Source organism: Spea bombifrons, chromosome 13 (assembly GCF_027358695.1).
Source record: "Spea bombifrons isolate aSpeBom1 chromosome 13, aSpeBom1.2.pri, whole genome shotgun sequence".
Lineage (NCBI taxonomy): Eukaryota > Metazoa > Chordata > Amphibia > Anura > Pelobatidae > Spea > Spea bombifrons.
Genome location: NC_071099.1, coordinates 12426236 through 12449717, shown reverse-complemented (window position 1 = coordinate 12449717; position 23482 = coordinate 12426236). Strand labels below are relative to the sequence as shown.

General features: G+C 46.6%; 1 protein-coding gene, 1 long non-coding RNA gene and 4 other non-coding genes across 9 annotated transcripts; all 6 read right to left on the bottom strand.

Annotated features, from left to right (window-relative positions):
- Window positions 1-5532: 5532 nt before the first annotated feature.
- LOC128471606 (uncharacterized) lies at window positions 5533-6889 on the bottom strand. Its single transcript, XR_008346115.1, has 4 exons — window positions 6818-6889; window positions 6495-6581; window positions 6116-6198; window positions 5533-5639 (listed from the first exon to the last, which is right to left on the bottom strand). It is a non-coding gene; the product is annotated as an uncharacterized LOC128471606 (long non-coding RNA).
- On the bottom strand, window positions 5889-5982 carry LOC128472162 (small nucleolar SNORD12/SNORD106). Its single transcript, XR_008346164.1, has one exon. It is a non-coding gene; the product is annotated as a small nucleolar SNORD12/SNORD106 (small nucleolar RNA).
- On the bottom strand, window positions 6262-6354 carry LOC128472160 (small nucleolar SNORD12/SNORD106). The gene has a single exon (XR_008346162.1). It is a non-coding gene; the product is annotated as a small nucleolar SNORD12/SNORD106 (small nucleolar RNA).
- LOC128472159 (small nucleolar SNORD12/SNORD106) lies at window positions 6654-6744 on the bottom strand. Its single transcript, XR_008346161.1, has one exon. It is a non-coding gene; the product is annotated as a small nucleolar SNORD12/SNORD106 (small nucleolar RNA).
- An 85-nt stretch (window positions 6890-6974) lies between the features above and the next one.
- LOC128472161 (small nucleolar SNORD12/SNORD106) lies at window positions 6975-7064 on the bottom strand. Its single transcript, XR_008346163.1, has one exon. It is a non-coding gene; the product is annotated as a small nucleolar SNORD12/SNORD106 (small nucleolar RNA).
- A 3816-nt stretch (window positions 7065-10880) lies between these two features.
- STAU1 (staufen double-stranded RNA binding protein 1) lies at window positions 10881-22534 on the bottom strand. 4 transcript variants are annotated; one of them, XM_053453036.1, is made up of 16 exons: window positions 22379-22534; window positions 19081-19361; window positions 18723-18847; window positions 17909-17977; window positions 16538-16694; window positions 14907-15045; window positions 14658-14823; window positions 14266-14364; window positions 13873-14085; window positions 13384-13527; window positions 12872-13015; window positions 12615-12693; window positions 11847-12163; window positions 11574-11696; window positions 11402-11487; window positions 10881-11030 (listed from the first exon to the last, which is right to left on the bottom strand). In XM_053453036.1, exons 2-16 carry the CDS (start codon window positions 19283-19285, stop codon window positions 10943-10945), a joined length of 2154 nt encoding a protein of 717 aa, XP_053309011.1. In that variant the 5' UTR covers window positions 19286-19361; window positions 22379-22534; the 3' UTR covers window positions 10881-10942. The 4 variants fall into 4 exon arrangements, with proteins under 4 accessions (XP_053309011.1, XP_053309012.1, XP_053309013.1 ...); XM_053453037.1 differs by having other exon boundaries at window positions 16556-16694; XM_053453038.1 differs by lacking the exon at window positions 17909-17977.
- Window positions 22535-23482: the final 948 nt, after the last annotated feature.

Sequence of the window (23482 nt, the reverse complement as noted above, 5' to 3'; positions counted from 1 at the left end):
AAAATGAACCATAATCTGCATGTAATATCTGTCTTCATTTATAGACATTTGACCGATTTGTCCTCGTTTTCCCATCATCCATCTCCACTTCCTCCCGGAATGAAAGTCTCCGACCCCCCCGTCCGCAGGTCTGGTCACAATATCCATGCAGCTCATGGGTGGCACCAGCTGGGTTTGGAGTAGAGAGTCACCGGTTCCTTATCCACCGAGCTGGTCGTAGACCGGCCGAGTCCCACTTAGTTCAGCGGTCAATTCACTAACGTCGAGGAACTTGCCTGTTCAGATGCCCTCAGTGCTCACAGCAGGTCTTAAGTTTAATTTGGAAGGATTCAGGCTGACAATAACTCATCTGGAGATCAAATGATGAGTTCTCAGGGTGACACCGGGTGGTCTTTTCTACAGTGAAAAAGGGGGAAACATCTTATCATCCACAACGGTGGCTTTTGACTGTTGTCGACACCCATGGGGTGAGCGTAGAGGGAAACAAGGACACTAGAAACCAATTTTACCAATTGCAGAGCCTTGAGGAAATATTGAAAGTTCTGAAAAGACTTTGAAACTTGTTCAGTCTCAAATTCTATTACCATGTCTCTCCTGGAGACAACCCTCCATAATTAACACAAACTCATTGAGTGTGCATCACAGAAGGTCTTCAGAACTTTTAACCTGGATCATGGTCATCCATACAAAAACAATCACCTGGGAACCCAAATCAAATGTATCTACTCACAGCTACATATTTAACCTCTATAATATGGCCCATTGCGTAAAATATATTTATTTGAAAGAACGTAAGAGCCAAGGGTGTGTGTCGGGGGTTTTGTAGGTACCGATATCAGCCATTATGATCATCATGGAGGATTTTCTTTTAGTGTTGAATCTTCAGATATTCTTGCCAAGAGAGAGACTCTCTGCCAAGCAAGAACCTAGTCGAGGACTCAGAATACAGGCTTAATATTGATCGTGGAAGTAATAAGCTTGTCTTTTACCCAAGGCAGGAAGAAAAGCATCCATTGTATGGCTGGCAGAAAACACCCAGACCGGGTTTCAACTTATTTCTATAATTGAACTATTATTTTACGATTGAAAAGTATTTTGTTGGTGTGAATTTTCTCCTCCACGGGGTACGGAATGGCTCTCGACGAGCAACCCTGAGACTGTGAGCCATTAGTCCATGCAAAAGATTTAATTGTATTGATTGGCTAATGGTTGCAGTCCAATGGCTATTATAACGGCCCTCATGGAATCTGCCCATTCACCCTGAGACTGGTGTAAAACCCTTAGAATCTGCCCCTTCAGCCCAAGAATGGGGATTTTATTAGATATCTGGCATTGCTGAAGGTACCTTCAACATCTGTAGTCCTGCCGGTTTACCCTCTTTGGGGACTCTGGGGTTAAAAACCAGCTCTGGACTGGCAGTTATTGGGAATCAAACATCCTTTCGCTAGACCCCCAGCCATAGCATTCATTCGTTCTTTGTGAAATCCCTTTCCATGTTCCTCGGGAGTCCGTTCCGAAGATCCCCTAAACATTCCGTCGCATTCCCCGGCTGGTTTTCGTCAGGATGTTTGAAAGTTCCTCTCGCCTTCCAGGTAAATTGTAGACGTGACCGTCTCGGGCGAGCGCGGCCTTCATTAGACATTAGACATGTTATGTTTTATTTAAGGTAACCCGCTGCGAGGCACGGCAGAGGGTCGTAGTAAACATACAAAGGATCTATCAGATTTGGAACAAGGATGTCCCTCACCCAGACGGCCCTGTACAATGCATAGGTTAATGAATGAGATGACTTTTACGCGTTCTGCCCATATTAACTGGGAATTCTCTAGATTCCGCCTGGAGACTTCGGTTGAGCCTCTGCATCTCCGGGTCTCGTCTCCGGGTCACTACAGAGGATCTCCAGGTCGTGAGACAACCGCCCACTGACATCCGAAGGACCTCCCACTGATGTCAGCAGGCCCCGCCCACTGACGTCACTGACCTCCTACCGCAAGGGTAGGCTTTGGTTTAGCCGGAGCCAGGCTCAGCCCACCATACAGTAGACTCCTCTCACCCTTACAAAAGCTGGTTGAACCAATCAACAGCAATCAGCGACTTAACAAGAGTGGGAGAGATAACCTAATGGGGAGGAAAAATCATGCAGATCCTGAGAACAGATTTGGATGTTTGGATGGCCGCTCCCATAGTATACGTTGGTGAGGGTTTGAAAACATAAGTATTTCTTACACATTTTATTCTCTGGACGTTCTAAAATATGTTTATTCTGCACTTTGAACAGTAAAATGTCAGCGTCGTGCAGGGAGCGGCAGAGAATAAAGAGAGATCTGATGAGAGATGATTTACAGCCGGCGCGGAGACGCTAACCAGGCGCTGCGGGCCGCGGGGCGTCTGCCGTCTCCATACCGCGTTTCTGATATCTGCGCGTCGATCGAGATACGGATCAGCCCTCGGTGCAGGAATTCCCTTTTTTGGAAACGTTCAAAGAAATAGTATTTCATACCTTCCAACTGTCCCTGTTATCAGTATTTATATATAAGGGGGAGCATCTCTACCCCTAATACTGAATCCGTTATACTGAAAATCCATTATACTGAAAATCTCATTACCCTCAGCCAGTCGAGTCCCATTCCATAACAGCTGGAGAGGATGTCTGCTCCTCGTTAGGAGGACTGAATGTTCTCTCGTCAGAATGTGCAGGAGGAATACATCAAGTCCGATCGCTGAATAAGAAAAAATACCCGGGAAGTCAGATGCTATGGAAAGCATCGCTCTATGGAAAGAACGGGTTCCGGGGGCTTTGCGTTCCGGGGGCTCTGAGACCTAATCTCCCACCCAGTCCCCACTCCGTCATTTCTCATCAGTCTGACTCAGCATCGCAAACTCTATCTCACAGGACACAGAGGTCTCCTGCATGGGATGAAAACGACCCCGTCCTCTCCAAGCAAAGAAAATCGCGATTCAATGGAACATTTACTTTAAATCGGATCAAATTCATAGCTGCCAACAGCCCTGCATTTTCCAGGACACGCCCAACAGCCGGGTATATATATATATATATATATATATATATCCACCTCTCTTTCTCCGCAAAGGGGCGGAGCCCCATGGACAGCATCTCTTCTGTTCCTCCAGTCGAGGGTGAGAGGCTGTCCACGAGGCTCCGCCCCTTTGCAAAAGTGCCCCAGGAGGCCAGTTTTACATAGCGGCGGATGAAGAAAGAAGAGGCAAGAGAAGAAGGAGGGCTGCGGAAAAGGAGGCTCTCATTTGGCCTTCTCACATCATAGTGAAGCACAGTGCTGAAATATGATGTCATATCCTGCCATTCTGCTTTAAATACATCACAAGCTGGCTGGAGGGGGTACAATAACGGAAAGGTTCTGCCCCCAGCCCCCCCATCCAACCATGTCACCCCCTGACTGCGTGACTCCACAGGCACAGCAGATAATTCCATCTGGACCAGAAAACATTATATTGTGGATAATTATTTAACCCTTTATCAACATTGTCTCGCAGATGCCATCGTTTCCTAATCCGCCGCCGAGTCCCTGATGTGATTATACGCGATCCACGCGGAGGGTTATTATACCAGCTCGTTCTTTTTGGAATAAATTACTCGGCGGTTCTGGAAAATGAGTCTTTTGTTTACAGAATGATTAAGCGAGATGTTTAATCAGCGTCTATTCTGTTCCAGCAGTAATTCTAATTATTTCTACCTACGGAACAGAACTTTCATTCAGCGGCTCGGAGGCTCCGGGGCCGTCGCCTCTTCACTCTGCTGGTTTGATGATTGTACTATGATGCGCGAAGAATGAATTCATAATCAGAAACATTGTTACATTCTAATTAAACGCCTCCCCCACCCGTCCAACAAGGTCACAATCACCCCCGGAGGTGTATCTACCTGGGCTGCCGCTCAAGGTTTTGTCCAGAGACTCCAAGTAAAGGGCTGTGTCTCCGGGTCACCGTGGTCTGTCCCCGGGGGGACTTTTAGGCACGCCCATTCCCCGCCCAATTCCCCTCCCACTGCATACAGACCGAGGATCTGCACCGTTTGTGTTGCTAATCCCGCCCACAGATGCAGCTAGCCCTGCCCCTTCGATAAGCCACCTGCCCCCTCCGCAGCCTTCGTGGACGCCGTGCCTTCTGTGGAGCGCCAGGACATGATGTCATATCCCGGCGCTCCATGCCATATCATGACTTAGTGGACCAGTTGGAGAGATCAGAGATCTCTCTCCCCATAACCAGCCTGGGGGGTGCTCTGGCCCCTGATTTTGCGACACGGGGGAACCGCAGCCCCCTGCACCTCCCTAGACCTAGTATAGACCAGGGCATGTTTCCACCCCCTCCATATCGCAGGGGGGACCCATGCTGCTTGGGGTGTAAGTGCTAAGGGGGGTGGAATCATTTGCCGGGGAGCAATAATCATGCAGCTCTGAGGAAGACGGCTGCTCCCTCTGCATTCAGAGAAAGTAGGACGATTGTGATCTGTAAACATTGCTACCGGTTTATTTATTGTATAGAAGGTAAAATGGGACTTTGAGAGTCGCAAATCCGCTTTAATGGAAACGGGAGACTTTGGTGTCACGCTGGAAAGAGTTAAACCAGCATAAACCGGTGCACTCGGCGAGTGTGTCACCTGTCAGTCCGCGTCATGTTTCTGGTGGCCGGACACGTGAACTCGTCACGTACCCTCTCGGCACGGCTGAGTGCACTTATCTACGCGTTATCCGTGCAGAAGAAACTCGACTTGACCAGAGACCCATAAACCCGACAGAGGGCGACAGCGAACACAGCGCCCCTCCCAGGGCTGACGCATCACTGCGCGAGGAGCCAGGTCACCCCGAGGAACAGTAAAGATTTCTGTGACGTTCACACGCGGAAGCCATTAACCTAGAGAAAAATCTAATTACCCCACCCACTTTTATATACTTAATATCAGAATGAACATACACATTTATAACACCTAACGCCCGTGTCACAAGCAGGCATCTTAAACTTGCTCTGGACCTGCAGGATTATTCTTATAAAACTTAATGGGGAGGAATAATCCTGAAAGCCACATTGCTCTTCGCTCACATACCCATTGGTGCAGATTTAGGGTGGGGGACATAGATCCCCAGAGTCTGATTCTAGCCCCTACAGATCCATCTGCAATGAGGCAGCGAGACGAGGACCGAGACCTGCGTGGAACAAGATGCCACAACCCTTTCACAAGATCACAGAACGCGCTGCGATGGGGGGAGGGCTGAGGGTCCCAGACATTTAAACATTCACTATGTTAGATTTAACAATAGGAGTTGTCTGCAGCGAGATGAGGCGTTAAGTCACTTTTATGGGCACCCTCACCTGTAAGACAGGATGGTCATCCAATGGGGTATTTAAGGGCATTGCATGTGGTTAATGCAGCATTATTTACTTCACGATGCTGACCTCTACCCACCAGCGCAGGTACTACAGGAGCACCTACACACCCTGAATATAATATTTACAAAACCCTTGATACATCCTCCAATAAAAACAAATAAACAAACGTCATTTTAATATAATTTTATTTGAATCAAAATCTATGCAACAAAAAAAACACATTGGATTCTTGTATCCAGTGCAGAACTCATCGCCTCGCGTCGTGACATCAGACCCTAGAAAAGAAACCATTTACGTCATTAACAGCATCAAACATCTGGAACAGGCCAGAGAGCCCAAAACACATCCCGTTTCCACCTGCATGGGACACCCGCTAGCCCCCGGTGTCATAGCCCCCTTATTAGAAAGCCAGCTAGACTAGCGTGGTGGTAACTGGTACTTAATGCCTTCTATTTGTGGTTACTGGACAGTAATTGGGCCAAGGGGGAAGTAAAAATATTTCTAGAACAGCCCCAACATTTCAGCCGCTAGCATCAGACTCGATTTGGCTTAAAGCAACAGACTGGTCACCATTATCGATCTGCTGGGGAAAAAAGTTTCAGTCATCACTTGCAGCGGAGCGAGATGCAGAAGGGGCCGTAAATAACGGGAGGAAAGGAGACGACCCCTTAGATTGCAGGAGGACCCCCACTACAACAGACCATCAACTAGACTTTGGGAACCGGGTGATCATTTCTTAACGAAGCCTTACCTGTCACGCAATCATTCGGAGGACGACTACTCCACGCAGGAAGCCAGGATTATCACGGGGGAAGGTGCATCGCGCCGGACACCCTGCAAAAGAAATTGGGCTTAAACACGCGGCAACCTTTCTGCAAACACGAAGTAAAAGTCGACCGACGACTGATCAGACAAAACTGGCTTAAAAGCTTCATAAATCAACACTGTCGATCTGATGGGGAAAAAAGTTTAGTCATCATGCAGTCGAGGTTTCCTGTTCAGGACACGAGGGGGACATGTTTGTACCGGACACCAGTAGACGCATCACGCTAGGAAGAGGACTGCGCAACAGTATACGGTTCCCCCCATAAGACTTAAGGAGTTAAGGAGAACACACAAGACCAACGCACCTCAAAAGGTGTTATGGACGTCTTATTCTGCCCCACGCAGCCTTTATGTTCATTCTGGAGGTGAAATCTTTCATGGCAGCCGCCGGCCTAATAAGGGAGAAAAGAAAAAGCTATTGAAACAACCCAAAGGACACAATTATAGAAAGTTAATCACATCTGGCTGACTGATCAGACAAAACTGGCTTAAAAGCTTCACAAATCAACATTGTCGATCTGATGGGGAAAAAAGTTAGGTCATCACGCAATCAGCGGCACGCGGTCTCTCAAGGCTCACAGAAATTCCATGTTATCCGCAGCCTGAGAGGGAATCCCTTCAGACTTACCGGAGAGTCATCCAGGTCCAGAGAACGCCGTCACGCACAGTCGGCTCACTTCCCCGGGTCGGATCCACAAACGGAACATTTATGATGCCTAAAAAACAAACAAAAAAAGGTTATTCCTGGGAAAATGGTAACAAAACTACAATTAAAAAAAGTTCCTGCTGATGCATCAGACAAAACTGGCTTAAAAGCTTCGCAAATCAACATTATCGATCTGACGGGGAAAAAAATAGTCATCACGCGCATCAGAAGAACACAGCGGGGCTGCGGATCTAACCTCTTGCAAAGGTTCAGGGACTAATTATTTCAATTGAACATTCAGCCAAGAAAAAAAATGGGATTCTACCAGCTACATTATATGGCGCCATCATATTCCACAGCGCTGTACAATGAGACAGCAGGATTGAAGTATTAGGAGTTGCTTATATCAGTTTTGACCCCTTATCCATGGGGCCTTTAAAGGCCAGCTGATAATTAGAATACTAGCTTTGAGTATGTTAATATTTGCCAACAGAGTTTACGATCTAATCCTGCGGATAATACACCCATATGGGGCAGGAAGCTGCATTGAGTCAGTGGAGGGGTTAATGCATAAAGAATCTTATAAGCGTATTAAATGCTCATAAAATATAACATCTAGTACACTAGGAGCATGTAGTGCTAGGAAAACCCAGGACTGGATTACGGCCTAGCACGGATTAACAGATATTAAAGGCTTAATAACCCATATACATTATACATACATGACAGAAACTATAAATAGCTAACGACACCTTAAAGGAAAGAAACGGAGCCACCCAACACTACCCAGAAGACCGTAACCCGAAGCGGATGCAAACAACCCGTACTCACCAATCGACAGCCGCACAGGAAAAAGAACGACTGAGGCCGATCCTTTGCTTTTATACGGCAGTAGCTGGTGGACATGCGCAGTGCAGCTACCGTGTGTAAACCGTGACCAATCACAGCGCTGCATTCCAACACCAAAAACGCATGCGTAGTATGTATTGCAGGGATTTGTGTCTTACTCATGCGCATTTAGTGGGTGCGTAGTTCGTATGCGCAGTAGTATCCTGCAGGCGAGCTGCTTAACCCCACCGCTGCCAGCTGGTTATTGCCTAGAATTATTCACTGCACCAGCTTTGCAAAAGTCTTTGAAATAAAGCACAAAAAAAAAAAAATCACGTGGTTTTATTTTTAGCTTGGAAAAGATACATTTAAAAAATAGCAAACCAAACTTAGGACACCAAAGAACCAAAGAATGATGGGAGTTGTTGTCCAGAATCAACACACAATTATATTACATATAAACATATGTACACTTATACACACAAGCAGGTATTCCAGCTGTGATATAGCAAGGAAAAAAGCACCAATTGGGACATTCAGACATCATTAAACCGGAGGAGACCCCCTGAACCTGATGCCTACTGTTAAGGTGACCGTCCATTGTAGTACTTTCAGCGATTGGTGGAGGTTCGGTGGATGCTGGCGGCACCTCTGTTGACAGACCCGGCGGCAAGTAGACCCTGGGACGCGTAGTCACGGCTCAGACGGAGGTCAGCGATGGTGGTGGGTTACATCAGGATTTCATTGAGTTATTTTGTATAAAGCAGACCCACGGTCAATGAAGAAAGTTCAGCATTGAAATTCCCCAGTTATTTTAACATTTTTAGGCCGCATTTCAGGTTGCTCCAAAACAACTCTAATTACCCCCGCAGGTGTGTGAGGAGGACGCCGACAGTATACTCGGGCTATTGCCTGCCAAGGCACAAAAACAGATTTCTTCCTAAATAGCATTCTATCTCATATCACAGCCGACGTCTATTCTAACCCCGTCTCCCTCTTTCATTAAGTATTTAAGAGTTCCCGTGCCAGTCGGTTTGCTATAACGGGATTCCGTCAGTCTCTGAAGGCCAGAAGAATGGACCGGATGAAGACCGCACGTATATGCCCTTATATGGTCAAAACGGAAGCGTTTCCCGGATTGGAACTCAAATGATAACGATGACTGTAAGTTACATTTTATGCCTCATCAATGATTACAGACCAGGGGTCGGCGCCAACATCACTTATGGTGGACGTTAACTGCGGGGACAGTTAAGAATGATGGTCCACGGACCTTCACAACTCTTGCCCTGGACACCTCACCTATCCCTGCTACAGACGTCTGTGTTAAGGCAGCCATGGGTGGCATTGTGACCGAGCGGCCAGAGACCTCCACGCCGTCACATTTCTCCAACAGTGGAAGTATCTGGTTGTTCACAATCAATATATATTATCACCCGCATTACAACTTTATTTATATGAAAGGGAACCACAAGAGACATCAATGATCGAGGGTAACCAAATCAAATCTATGGGAGCTGATGAAATAAGACATGAGAAGATTCTGTCAAAAAGTAGAAGTTCCACACTTGAACGTACCTGGAATGTGTCCAGAAGGACCTCCTTTAATATCATCATCATCATCATCATCAGGGGCTCAAAGAAATAGGCAAATGCACAGGCACAACTATCTATGCCCTACAGTATAGCATCCCAAAATAATATCTGGAACATACATATTACCCCAAAACAACCCGATTTCACCCGTCCACCCACTGCGCAGAAAAAGAGCTGAGAAATAATGCAGGCACATTAAAAATCCTGCAGGAAGTGGCGAGAGCAGCAGCTGCCTGCCACTTCCTGTCTCGTTTTCCAGCGCGTAGTATTCAATATTAAGCCTTTGGATGTAGGACAGAAAGCTTATCTATGACGGCAGGTCAAAAAATTATTCTGGAAATTTTCTCTTTGCTGATCGTTTGTACACAGATAACTCCCAACATTACGGAAGTGACATCACCATCCGAAAGAATTACATCACCCGGAACACATGAATCCAGCTCACTGAAACCCATTGCGCCGTTATCTTTATTTACTAACCAGTTTATTTACGAATTGATCATCGTAATACAGACCCCGGAATTAGGACCCCTTTAAACGTCTCCAGATCCCTCAGCCTCATTTCAAATAAACACCACTCTTTACCAATAAATTGCCAACTCCACATATATTTATTATCCATCTGACAAGTTTAATTTATTATTTTTTTTAATTGTATTTTTTTTTTGTTATTGTTTTGTTTTTGGTGACAAACACTAAGTTTTACTTACATTCCATGGGGTGAAAAAATTCCAGCGTTAACAATGAACTGAAGCGGTACTTAACTTGCGAAGCAGTCGTGCTTTAAATAGACCGAGAGGCGAAAAATGTATGGCGTCCATCGCTGGGCCGCAGTAACACAACATCAAAGCAATACGGTTTATATATAATCAATGGCGGTTTTTTCAGCCCTACATGGATATGTAGTTAAACATCCTAAAGCACTCACGGAAAATCAAATTATTATATTTTTTTTTCTTCATATTTGTGGGAGATCATACCCAGTAATGCAGTGATATAGCTCATCAGCCTTAAAAATACATCAATTAACACGCAAAAAAAAAAAAAAAAAATTTATATATTCACACAAAAAAAAAAAAAAAAAAAACAATGATTCACCATCTAAAAAAAAACAAAAAAAAAAATTAAAAATATTTTTCTACAATGGATAAACCTATTTGTCAGACTTTTTTTTTTCATACTTTTAATGAGAGGGCATAATATATAATTAAACCTAAATTAATTCACAAATATCATCATGTTAACCCCCAAACTTTTTAGTTTAAATTTTTTTATTACTATGTATATGACCACACAAGGATATGATCTTTCAAACTTGATGAAATGTATATCAAAAGTTTCTAAACTGAACTACGTACGGGTACAATTAAGAAACTTGCTACCATTTTATCACATTAAAACAAGAAAAAAAAATTAAAAATAATAAAAAAAACAAATTTATTCCCGGGCGGCCAGTCTAACTACTCTTTAGCTGTTACAACTAGAGCGCTCCGTCATCGATAGCGATGACGGCAAAGTATTAGTCCGCCATTAGTTACGGAGATAACTGCCACCCGTGTCTTGTGCTACAAGATGACGGCAGCACCCGTGGCCTTAAAATAAAACAATGGAGGTGGAAGAATTTGATTTTCGATGGTGCTTTAAAGGTTCAGTTTAAAACCTGTCTTTTTTGTTAGTTTTTTTTCAGGCGGTACTGTCCAGTGTTTGTCCCAAAGTGTTTGAGTTAGCCGGTTTGAGGAGGGCGTCACTTTCCATTTCTGGTTTGACACATCTAGGAGGGAAAGAAGACATGGTTTAGATTTCCTAGATGACCCAACGCCAGGTCTTTTACCAACGAAGAGGAGAACTGGGTATAAGCAAGTCTGTCATGCCCCCAAAAGGCCAAAACATTTAATAAATCTGATCCCAAATGCATAACATTGTATTTATGAAATGTCTCATCCTGCAGTTATTAGTCTACCGTAGAGCGGAGATCCGAGCGTGTCGGCCTGGCAGATGCTAAGCTGCTCATTTAGATCTGGAATGAGTGAAGTTGTGTGTCCAACGTCTGCATGTCCAATGTCTCTACTGAATGTGAATTTTATCCCAATATGAACATCAAGAATAGCATGAAGAGACGTGTAACAATGTGGCGAAACTCACACAGACATTGGCCCGTTTCCCGTCCGTGGCAGATCGGTGTTTTGTTGGTCCAGCTCAGACAGCAGCTTCAAGATGTTCAACGCAGCCTAGAACATCAGGCAACGGTGCGTTAGTAGCGGAACAAGAACCCAAGAACGCAGGGACAGGCCGAGCGAACGACGTGACGTCTTACCATATCGTGACAGGTCTCCACGTCCTTCCCTATACCGTGACTGATTAGCGGTGGTTGAGAGGAACAGTTTATCAACGACACAAATTCATTTTTATTATTCTTTGGAAAATCTTTATATTCCACCTGGAAATAAACACAAGGCAGATGATGATCCACGACGCGGCAACGGGGCAGCAACGACACATTGAAACGTTAACAATAAGCGAGAGGAATTTGCTTCTTCTACAGGAGCAGGTCGGAGGGGTAAGCTGTCTCGCTGCTCGGACCGGTTACCTGTATTCCTTGGACGTTGGAGAGGAAATCTAACTGTTCGGAGGGTCTTAAGAGAGGGCCGTGAAGTGCGTAGCTGGAGTTATTGTTCTTTAAGATGGCGTCGGCGGTGGGGGAGTTCCGGGCGTACAGCAGCTCTCGTGCAATCATGGCCGTCAGCGTCGCCTTGGCAGGGTTGGGGGCCACTCTGTTGAATTCTTTGGTGTTCAGAACTTTATTGACGCCGACAGCTTGGGCCACCTCGGGAACCATCGGCAGGATCCCGGCGGGCAGCTGCTGATGACTGTGATAAGGCATTCTGAACTCGTCTTCCTTGTTACCTACAAACGGATACGTTACACGGGAGCGCATATTAAACACGGAACTAAAACCCCCAAAATAACCATAAAAAAAAAATCCTCATTCATTTAACATCTACTTTTAGTCTAGGCTAGGTGTCCTCAAAGTCTCCTTTACAAAAAAGGTTCTCCAGTATCTCACAAGGATGATCCAGGTCCTGGTGATAGTTTAGATTGTAAGCTCCTATTACAGGGCCCTCCTCACCTCTTACTTCTGTATACTATTGGTTATGTCCTGCTGTACAGCACTGCATAATATGATGGCGCTATATAAAACAAATAATAGTAGAAGCCTTCTCAATGCTGGGGACAATATTTGGGGCATCTGATATTTTTGGGGGTCTTATCATACAACATAGGTTTTCGCACCAAATAACTTGTTCTTTTTTAAATTAAATTTACAAAGTATGAAAGCGTATTCCTAAAACCTTACTATTAACCGTGTCGGATTCTCCGGAGCCGGGCTCGTAAAACGTCACTTTCCTTCCGTCTCCGGGTTTCTTCAAAGGCGTCTGAAAAACAATTCTCTCGTCAAAGCTACAGCAGGGACCCCAGAACCGGCATTCACGCCGGTGGATTATCCAATAAGTTGCCAAGTACCTGGCGTGTAGGAGTTGGTGGCCCAGCGCCGCAAATAACGTGAAACGCCTTAAAATCCCCCCCCTCCGCGCAGGTACTCGGAGCCCTTACCTTTTCCTCGGTTTTGAGAGCCGGCTTTGGGGGAGGCGGAGGGATCTTAAAACCTAGAAATTCCAGCATGTTTTCGGCAGCGTTCCGTTTGGCCACCTTCTTATTAGTGCCCGAGCCGTCCGCCGTGAGATTCCCAACTTTAACCTGCGCATGGAAATGAGGAAGGAATTATATATTATGTATTATTGTGATACAGTAACTAAAACATAGGAGAGTAGCATATATATATATATATATATATATATATATATATATATATATATATATATATATATATATATATATATATATATATATATATATATATATATAATAAATAATATAAATATCTAAATAATAATAATAAAAATATATATACTATATAAAATATATGGAAGATATATAAAATGTAAAAAAAATTGATTTATACAAAAAGTCCGCATCAGAACGTAAACTCTAATTCTAAAGTTTCCATACTTTCCATATGTGAATTTTCTACAGCATTCGCCGCTCAACGCAAAGTCTCAACGCACCTGCATGACAAACTCGCGGCGCCTCGGCAATCCCTTTTCTGTTATTAAGATATATTCTGGCTCTTTTTCTTTTTTCGCTTGTTGGATTTGAGCTAGTCTGCTGATAGGGTTCATGCCTTGACCGTACTCGGGGCTTGTCGGAAGCTGCAAGGGGAACGAAAAAATAAACGAAAAAAGCTCAAAAAGAGCAATTTTCATTGCGTTTGTTTTGCTATTACTTAGGGGGGGTTATGCCGAATCCCCCCCCCACTTAACTGAACATATCGCCACGCACTTAACATACTCACTCCCAGTCAGCGCTGCGCACAGGGGTCTCCCCTAACCCCCCTGGGAATGCCCGACAAGCATGACCAAGGATTCCATTGGCTCATGAAAAACGAGGGGAGGTGCAGCAGAGAGGCTGCAGCTTCTAGATCAGGTAAGTTATTTTTTTTTTCTTTTTTCATTTTGGAAGAATACACAAATGCACCATGCGTCCCCCCTGCCCACCTTCACTATAGATTTTGTTTTCTTTTTGATCCTCGGCTTCATTTTCTCAACCGTCGGGAGAGGCGGCAGCTTCTTCAGCTCCTGGAGCACCGCCGTAGCGGCGTTCTTCTTGGAGATTTTTTTGCTTTTCCCTTCGCCCTCCCCTGAAAATTCACCCACCGACACTTTTGTAATGAAGCTCTTCATGTGGGGGGGCCCAGATTCCTTGGTTACCTACGGGGGGGGGGGAGAAGAAACAGACCGGGTTTATCCCCCCAAATAATATAAACCAGATGGCATGGGCCTTTCCACAGGCCAGAGGAATGAGGCATTTTTGACCCGTCACCCGAAAATTTTTTTGTAGATTTATCCACTTTAAATAAAATTACTCGACCCTGAAGTTTTATTTCTCACCTCAAAATTCACAGGCAAGTTCCTTTTCAGTGCAATTTCAAACACTTGGCTTATTTCAGATTTATTGAGATTCTCTTCATCAGCCGCTTTGCCGTTCAGCTAAAGAAACAGAAGTTAAATTATAAAATGCCCTTTTACGCCCGAAAACCACCCGCGAAAGCTTTCAAGTTATTGGAGACGCTCCATATAGAAACATTTAGAGGTCTTCAAAGCTTAAAAGGCTCAACTTCTTCATCGTAAGATATGGCGGCCACCAAAACACCTGAAGATGCCGCTGCAACCCTTAAACTTCAGCCTATCTACCGACCCCCCCCCAGGTGTCTCTTCTCAATACCCCCAGTGAGATGCGAGACCCCCCCCTAGCAAAAGGAGTTTGGGGAGTCTTCAGGTACCTCAGGTTTGTTAAGAAGAGGTTCGTGCTGCAAACACTTGAGCGCTTTAGCGGCGGCGTCATGCTTGGCGGCCTGTCTCGTCCTTCCTTTCCCGTGAAATAGTTGCCCGCCGATGGAGAGCTCGACTTGATAGAGTAACGGCGGCACCGGGAAGGGATAGAAGTACCTGCGAGACACGACGGCTTAGAGAAACTACTAGAACAGCTTAACCCTTAATCTACCGTTTCTCCAGGAGGTATAACAACGTACCGTGGGGGGTAGGCGCCGCCGCGCATGTTGTAGCTGTACGGGGACCGGATGCCTGTGTAGGGGTCCAGGGCTTTGTATATCGGCTTCCGTCCCAGCTTCATACAGAGCGCGTTCAGCTCCACGGTCGGCGTGATGCTATCTGAAGGTCATAAGGAATAACAAATCAATCGGAATCACGCAGACGGCGATCGTCTCGCGCATTCCAGTCCGAAACGAGCAGTTATTACATTTATTTCCCGAATCAGAAGAATTAGAAGCAGAAGCCGCTTTGGGATAAGATAAGAGCATGATGGGAATTTAAGTCCAGCAATGGATTACAGACTTTTGACCCGGTCCATGCATAGGGCCACTGGACCCGGCTTTTTTAAGAGCGGATTAGAATCAGAGCGTCCAACGGCCCCTTGGGATCGCCAGTCCGACAGCATCAAGCCGCCTGACGGCCAAACACACGGGGCTTCGTAGTCGGAAAATATAGATGGCCAACGGGAACCGAGGTGTCAGTCCCAGCGACACAAGGAAAATCCGACTACTGAATTAGTAAAATAACACGACAAGCTGACTTGGCGATTAAATACATTTGTTAATTAAAACACTTCATCATACGGCACTTACTGCTCAGAATATTACAATTAGCGGGGAGAGGGAAAAGGTTAAAAGGAAAGGAAAGTCAGAAAAAAGGAAAAAAATGACCACGAACGAAAAAGGAAAATCAGATCTTCACTTCACACACATTGCTGTGCAAAAGTTTGGGGTCACTTAAAATAACATGAAATGGATCAGAAATCCAGCGCAGACGGGGTTAATGCCGTAAATGACTATTATAGCTGGAAACTGATGATTTTTAATGGAATCTCTTCATAGGCGTATAGAGCCCCTTTATCACTCCCATCACTCCTGTGTTCCAATGGCCCTTTATCACTCCCATCACTCCTACGTTCCAATGGCCCTTTATCACTCCCATCACTCCTGTGTTCCAATGGCCCTTTATCACTCCCATCACTCCTATGTTCCAATGGCCCTTTATCACTCCCATCACTCCTGTTCCAATGGCCCTTTATCACTCCCATCACTCCTGTGTTCCAATGGCCCTTTATCACTCCCATCACTCCTGTGTTCCAATGCCCCTTTATCACTCCCATCACTCCCGTGTTCCAATGGCCCTTTATCACTCCCATCACTCCAGTGTTCCAATGGCCCGTTATCACTCCCATCACTCCCGTGTTCCATTGGCCCTTTATCACTCCCATCACTCCTGTGTCCCAATGGCACGTTGTGTTCGCTGATCCAAGTTTAAGTTTAAAAGGCTAATTGATGGTTAGAAACCCTTTTGTAATTATGTTACAGACAGAAATGTCCTCGTTTTCCATGAAAACAGCTCAGTGACCCCAAACTTTTGAGCGGCAGCGTATATCTGGGGAGATGTATAAATATACCCCCTTTCTTGAGTGAACGGACGATGGGTAGCATCTCCTTTCCGCACCGCCTGAATGAACACACGTGGATTCACACTCGGCAGCGGTTTCTATCGCCGGCCGGCAGCGTATTTATACATCTCTCCCAGACGGTTAGTTGCTGTGACGGCGGAGCGCTCGGTACAGGTTTACATGCCGTACGGGGTTGTAAACTTGTACCTGGATTGTTTCCCTCACCGCGAGACGGGCGGGCTGTAGGTTTGGGGAACTTTGTCCCCTCCAAGGCTTTGGTGGCCGCCGCGTGTTGGGCCTTTTTAATACTCGTCCCTTCGGCCTCCCAGTACTGGTCCCCTAGCGTGAGCTGCACAGTGAACATCTGCAGAAAGAGACGTGACAGATCAGGAACACGGAAAAGTCATGCTTACACCACGCGAAAGCCGCGCTCAACCAAGATCATTCTACAATCAACGCCAGCTTTCATGAGACAATCAGCATGACGGATGCATCCAGCCCCGGAGCATGGATTTATAACCATCATGCTGATACATTGCTGCGTCCAACAGACAGGAATTGTTGGGCAGCATCTCATGCACCCTCGGCGGGCAACATCCGTGTAAAAGCTCGGCAGATGAGAAGCCATAAAGTCAGATCAAGAAGTGGAAATGGAAAAGCAGGAAGGGTGAAAAACACAAAATCCCAGCGTTACAGAACACAGACTCCTCCGCGGTCACATGACCTTCTGACATGACACGAGCCTCATTGCCTCCTTCCTGCCCCAGAATCAATTCGTTTCAGATGTCACCGTCTCGCAGCGGCCACCCTGGAACCTGTGCAGTTAAAGCTAAACGTGGAGCTTTGGAAAGTCCTCATACTGCAGAGACTGAGCAGGCAACTTACGGACCCCTAATCATTACCGAACTACAAGTCCCATGATGACCCACTAAGCCACGCATCAACTCCCATCATCCTTTATCACGAGGCATAAATGAAAAGTAAGGTGGGCCGTCTATCCCTGCTGCAGGGTCGGTATCAGACCGTCACATCGTACACGGCCTACAACATGGGGTGGGGGGGGACAAGACTTTCCCCTTTTTTAAGGGAAATTAATAAAAAACCTACTAGGTTTATAACAAGTTACTAAGACAGGGGTGTCCAACCTGCGGCCCTCCAGCTGCTGCAGGACTACATCTCCCACAATGCTCTTTCAGCTAAGGGCCTAGCAGAGGAGTATGGGAGATGTTGTCCTGCAGCAGCTGGAGGGCCGCAGGTTGGACACCCCTGTACTAAGAGATCCCCGATACGTATTTCGGAGAAATCGTGCTTCCTGACCTCGTACTTATTGACGTTTTTAGGAATCTCGCGCACGACGCGATATTATTGCGGCCGACTGCTTCCGACGAATGGCTTTTCTGCAGATTCTTGAAAAGAGGGGAGCGGACTTCGTGCCCGAAAGACGTGAAAGGTTTGTGCGCCGGAGGGGGGGGCGCAGGGACCTGCGCCGACGCGACCCATCGGCTCACCGACCAGCGCACAAAGCTAGACCTGGATAATGTATAGATAAATACACAGACGGCTGGAAGGAATACCCACTTGTCTTGGGCGATCTTCTCCCACTCTCTCAAGAAGGCCGTAATCCTGCCACCGTCCTAGTGGAATGACCTGAGAAGGGGGAGACACCGAGTCAAAAGCTCTCCTTAAATAATAAGCTCACCGAGAGGGGTACAATTGGTTAAGAATGGAGGGACGGCGCCTGGAGCGTCACCCGTACGCTGGGACAGCGAAGCGGACACTATGGTTTGCTGGTCCTCCATCGCTGGAAGGTCTAGTCAAGGGTCTACACGGCTTCCTCCCCAAAAGCTCTTCTCCCTTCCCCCTTTTACTTGACTTCACCCTCACTTTCACTCATTCTGTTGGCACTTCGGCTCTTTAGGGTTTACGAGAAGATTATGATTTCCGCCAATCTGAAGAGGTTACCCTCCAAGCATCTATGGCATCAAATGTCACGCGGCCATCTTCCCGTCCACGAACCGAGGACATCGGACTCCCCTACAAGAGCCCAACAGCCTTACGTGCGGCTGGACACCACCTACTTATCACCGAAAAGTAACACCGAACCGGGTAACACCGTATGGAACGCCCGCCTACGGTGCCATCGGTCTGGTTGTTTGGAAGCTGCCGGCTCATATCCATAACGGACGCCATCTTTCAAATGACGCCCGGGTTAATTTTTTTTCTCATTAGGTTCTCCAGTCTGCGCAAGAGGCTACCAATTTTTAACAATGCCCGCTGAACGCCAGCCTTCCCGCAAGCCCAGAACAATTCCCGTTTTACGAAGACACCATCGGCGTGACCGAGGAGTTCGGCGAAGGCCGGCGTGCGGTTCTCCGGGGTGCCGGCGGCTTACCTTTGAATGAGCCGGGCCTTGCTCGCTTAGTAGTTTATACTGCGGCTGGACTTTGTTGAAACGGGCTAACTCATTCACAAGACACATAGGGGTCTTCTCTTTGGGGTTTGCCATGTTAGAAGAAACTGAAAGAAAGAAAAGAATCCATCATCCACAATCACTTGGATCAAAGAAAGTGTTACGGGATACGGGGGGTAAAAGTTAACCCAAGATGGGGCTCTCCAGGCCCCTGATCGCTGGGACAAACGCGCCCCCAGTGGCAGGGGGAATTTACACGGCCTTCGGGGGGGGGGTGGAATATATGGGTTAAGAGCATGTTCATGAAGATTAGGCGGGGGTCCGGGACGGTCGGGTTTACCTGCAGCGGCGCTGGTGGACGTAACAGATGAAGGGGGTAAAGCGGAGTTCTGATGGGGTCTTCCTGCGTTTTCGGAGGGCAGCGAGCTGGCGGGGGCAGGGAGGCTCAGAGGTTGGGGGAGAGGGGAATGCTGGTTCTTGTTGAGGATCTGGCTCCCGGAGAGGGCGGCCGGCGCGTTTGGAACTTGAGACATATTTCCGTCCATTGGAGCCAAAAGCCGGGGGGGTAAAACAGCGTTCAGTGCAGATTACAGTCAGTGCGGCGGAGCTAGAAAGGACTACCTAGGGAAGGAAAGACATCGGAGAAGATCAATGTTAGCAGCAACCGATCCCTTTTGCATTAAACGTTTGTAGAGTAAGATGTAGAGTTACTTGGAGCTCCTTCTCCGGACACAAGTCGGCCCCCGACAGCCCAGAGGATTTGGTAACTTCCTTTTTTCTTTGTGGCGATTTCACACCTAAACCAAAACTATCCAGACCAACGCTGTGTGTTAAATTTAACCAAAAGGGATCATTTTCCCACCAGCGACACGGGAAGTGACCTCACAGACCAAGAGAACGGCGTTATCCGGAGCCGTCCTGCGAACGCTGCCGGATTACGCAATTACATTGTGAAAAAGGAAATCATAAATAGCAGAAATATCCAAACCGACTACATCCAACCCAAACCGGCAGCCAAGGAGCCCCACCAAGAACCCCACCGAGAGCCATCGCTCCTAACCACCACCGCCCCGCAGAAGCCACTTTGAACAATTTATATTGAATTCTGAAGTTGCGTCGCTTTCCTCACACCTTATAGAATGAGAAACATAGAATCTGCCAGCAGCCGGCCCCATTCGGCCCCCGTCTTGTCTGTCCGTTTCTCCTGCTGTAAAGACTCAAACCTTAATCAGTCGTTGGTCTCGTCTTAGATTCAGGAGCCGTATGTCTATCCCATGCATGTTTAATCCCCTCACTGTATTACCATCTACCACTTCTGCTGGGAGGCTGTTCCACTTATCTACCACCCTCTCAGTAAACTAAAACGTCCTTACATTCCATCTCAACCTCTAGACCCTCGACATCCCGTGTCACAGAAATGTGAAGAATGGCAATTAGGTTTAAATGACAGAATCAGCACTAAATCCAGAGATTTTAACCCAAAACGGTCATTTAACCCTGGAAATGCTGGGTGGGATGCCTGGCAATCAGTCAATCCAGGCATTTCTCAAGTCTTGCCCTGCGGCAGAGAACCAAAATAACGAGGAGAGAAGGACCAATCAACGGACCCCCTCCCCATATCCCGGAACCCAAAATTACCCCCCAAAGTTCAAGGAGGGATTATAGACGCAAAGCAAGGCCACCCCCCCCCCCGTGTGGCAAACACGGCTCATCTGTTTTATTCATCAGAATAATTAGAGTTTCAATAAAAGGAAAATAAAGATTTTTGACAACTTTTCATGTTTTTTTTTTTTTTTTTTTGTTCCCAAGATTTGAAACGTCGCCGTTTAACCCCCGCAGAGCTCCAGTCTCCACCAAACCTTCGCAACAAGGAAGCCGAGAGGAATCCAGAACCTACAAGATCCACCGACGCATCACACGACGGATCCAGACGCGGTGATCCTTCACCCGGGGGGCATTTTAACGAAGACAAACACACATCGTGGATACAGCATCACGGCTGAGCGCTAAGGTTCTGCGCTTCCCACTGGCAATTATTATTATTTATTGCTTTATATAGCGCCATCAAATGCCGTAGAGCTGTACAACGGGTGGCAATCAAACTGTTCAATTCTAGCACATAATTAGATGCCCCGGGACGGATATACAACCTCAAGAATATTATCCAATTAAATAGCAAAAAAAAAAAAAAATAATATATAATATTTAATTAAAAAATAGATTTTTGGTCAAAAAATAAATAAAAACGCTAAAAGACATCCTCAATGATGCAAAATAAAATTACAATGATCAGCAATCAAAAAATTAAACGGTGAGATGCTGGAAGTATGAGAATAAATCGCCGACAGCGTCATTTTTAAAAATAGGCAGCTTGGAATCAACTTTCCCTCTCAAAGAAATAAATAGGCCCTTGGCTACTAAAGCTGGTTTAAAGGGGCGGAAAAATAGTTTTACCGTCTGACAGTTTACTAACCCCGACGCCCCCACTATAGGAGAAAGCAAATTAAACATAAAGCACTTTTCTGACAGCGAAGATGCAGCCCTGCGGCAGAAGCTGCCCTCCTCTACCGCCGCGCGACATTTCTGGTCACTGATTGGCTGCTTAAAATCCCTGGCAGGAAAATGCTTCCTTTTAAATCAATTGGCGCGCTTTCCATAGATGAGCACAGGGGTCCCGACAGTCCCCTGCCCACAGCTGACCCGAGGTGAGTATATCATGGGCAAGGAGATGTGTGCGGCTAACGGGGTGGAAAAGTGGGGCAAATGCATATGGGGGGGGGTTATGCCGCCCACACGTAGGATCTTCTTACAAATCTGTCACGGTCACTAAAAAGCATGTAAACATCACACAGGGGCCACGGGGGCCACCACTCCCATACGTTAAAAACAATTATATTATATATATATAGACAACGAGGAGCGCCAAGGAAAGCAATCACAACGGTTTGAACAGAACGAAGCTTCCTCGGGATTTATTGGTGCGATCCCCGTTAGATCCATACATATATATAATATATATACGCATATACCGTGTCGTGTTTGTGTATATACACACACACACACACACACACACACACACACACTTGAATTAGCCGATTCTGACAGCTCCTATAAATCACACGATACATGCAAAGCAGCGCTCTGGTATATGATGACCAATAAATAAAAATACAACAACTTCCATTCATTCCGGATTTGAATTATTTATAGTCTTGGAACTACAAACACACTGTATATACAAACACATTATATATATATATTCATAGACACACATTACATATTATACACAGCTACACACACAGTATATATTACACACATTATATATTATACATTATACACAGACAGTTCCACACAGACAGTTCCACACACACTTTAGCCGGAGCCTCCGTGCCATTCATACAGTGTGCAGAAGACACAGCGCCGGTATACTGTCGGGGGAAACGCTTTGGGTTGATAGATGCCGCCCGGCCTTTGCCGTTTTATATATGACAGGTACCGGCGTCTGCCAGGGGCTACGGCCTAGCCTTTTGCTAGAAAGCCTCGGAGTTTCCCAGCTCCCCAGGCCGCCCTCCCAGCTCTGGCAAGCGGCTTGGGCTGTGCCGGGTGCCGCCGGCTGTACGGAGCCCGGCCCAGCTCACCTTGTCTCTCTGTCTCCGTGTGTCCGGTGCCCTGGGAGAGGGGAAGCCAAGGCAGTCAACCGGGTGTTGGGGGAGGGGGTGTTTCTAGTCCATGTAGGGCGGGGATCGGTACCGGGGAGACCGGAGGGGGGACACACACGGCAAACACTAAAGAGAATGGAGAACCGGAAGTGACGTCACCGGCGAAGGTGGACCAGGGAGGGGACATGGGACATGCTTCTTTATCTGCTGTGTGACATCAGATAGCAGAGCCTGTGATGTAAGAAGTGTATCATTATGTGCCACAAATAAATCACTGACTCCATTCATTGACCATTGTGGTGACGATACAGAGAACTGACGTCAAGAGCGAGGCTGAGGGTGATGGGAGTCTTCGCATATTACACACTGATTTTATACTAATACTACAAATCAGGACAGACTGTGTGTGGAGAGAGGGGGGGGGATACATTTAAATAAAGAGGTTTAACAAAAGACAGGAGGGAAGTTTATTTCAAAGGAGGTGAAAATTATACAAGAGACCAAAATCTAAAACTAGAGAGTCAGAGACTGAGATGGAGTGGAAGAAACTTTTACTTCGCTGAGAGAGTGGTAGGTAAGTGGAACAGCCTTCCAGCAGAGGTGGTAGAGGGTAATACAGTGAGGGATTTAAACATGCATGGGATAGGTATACAGCTCCTGAATCTAAGACGAGACCAACGACTGATTAAGGTTTGAGTCTTTACAGCAGGAGAAACGGGCAACTAGACGGGAGCCGGATGGTGCCGATCTGCTGGAATGTTCTGTTTCTAACAGGACCGAACCGCGGTCCCCAATATCCAAAATCTCTGAGGGGCAGAGAGGCGCCGCCTGCAGCCCGTATCCTGCTGCCATCACTCCTGATCAGCGGCCGGGCGACGACCTCCTTCCATCAAGACGTGACCCGGACGGACCTGGGAAGGCAGTTTTACCCCTGGGGGGCGTTGTTGCTGTTCCCAGCGCTTTCTGTCCTTACAGGCATCGACCTTATTAATAGCCTCCGTTTCCACTCCAGGGGCATCGGGGAGGAGAGGGGCACTTCTGTTTTAAGGGGTGTGGTTAGAGGTGCAGCTTGGGGGGTCTATT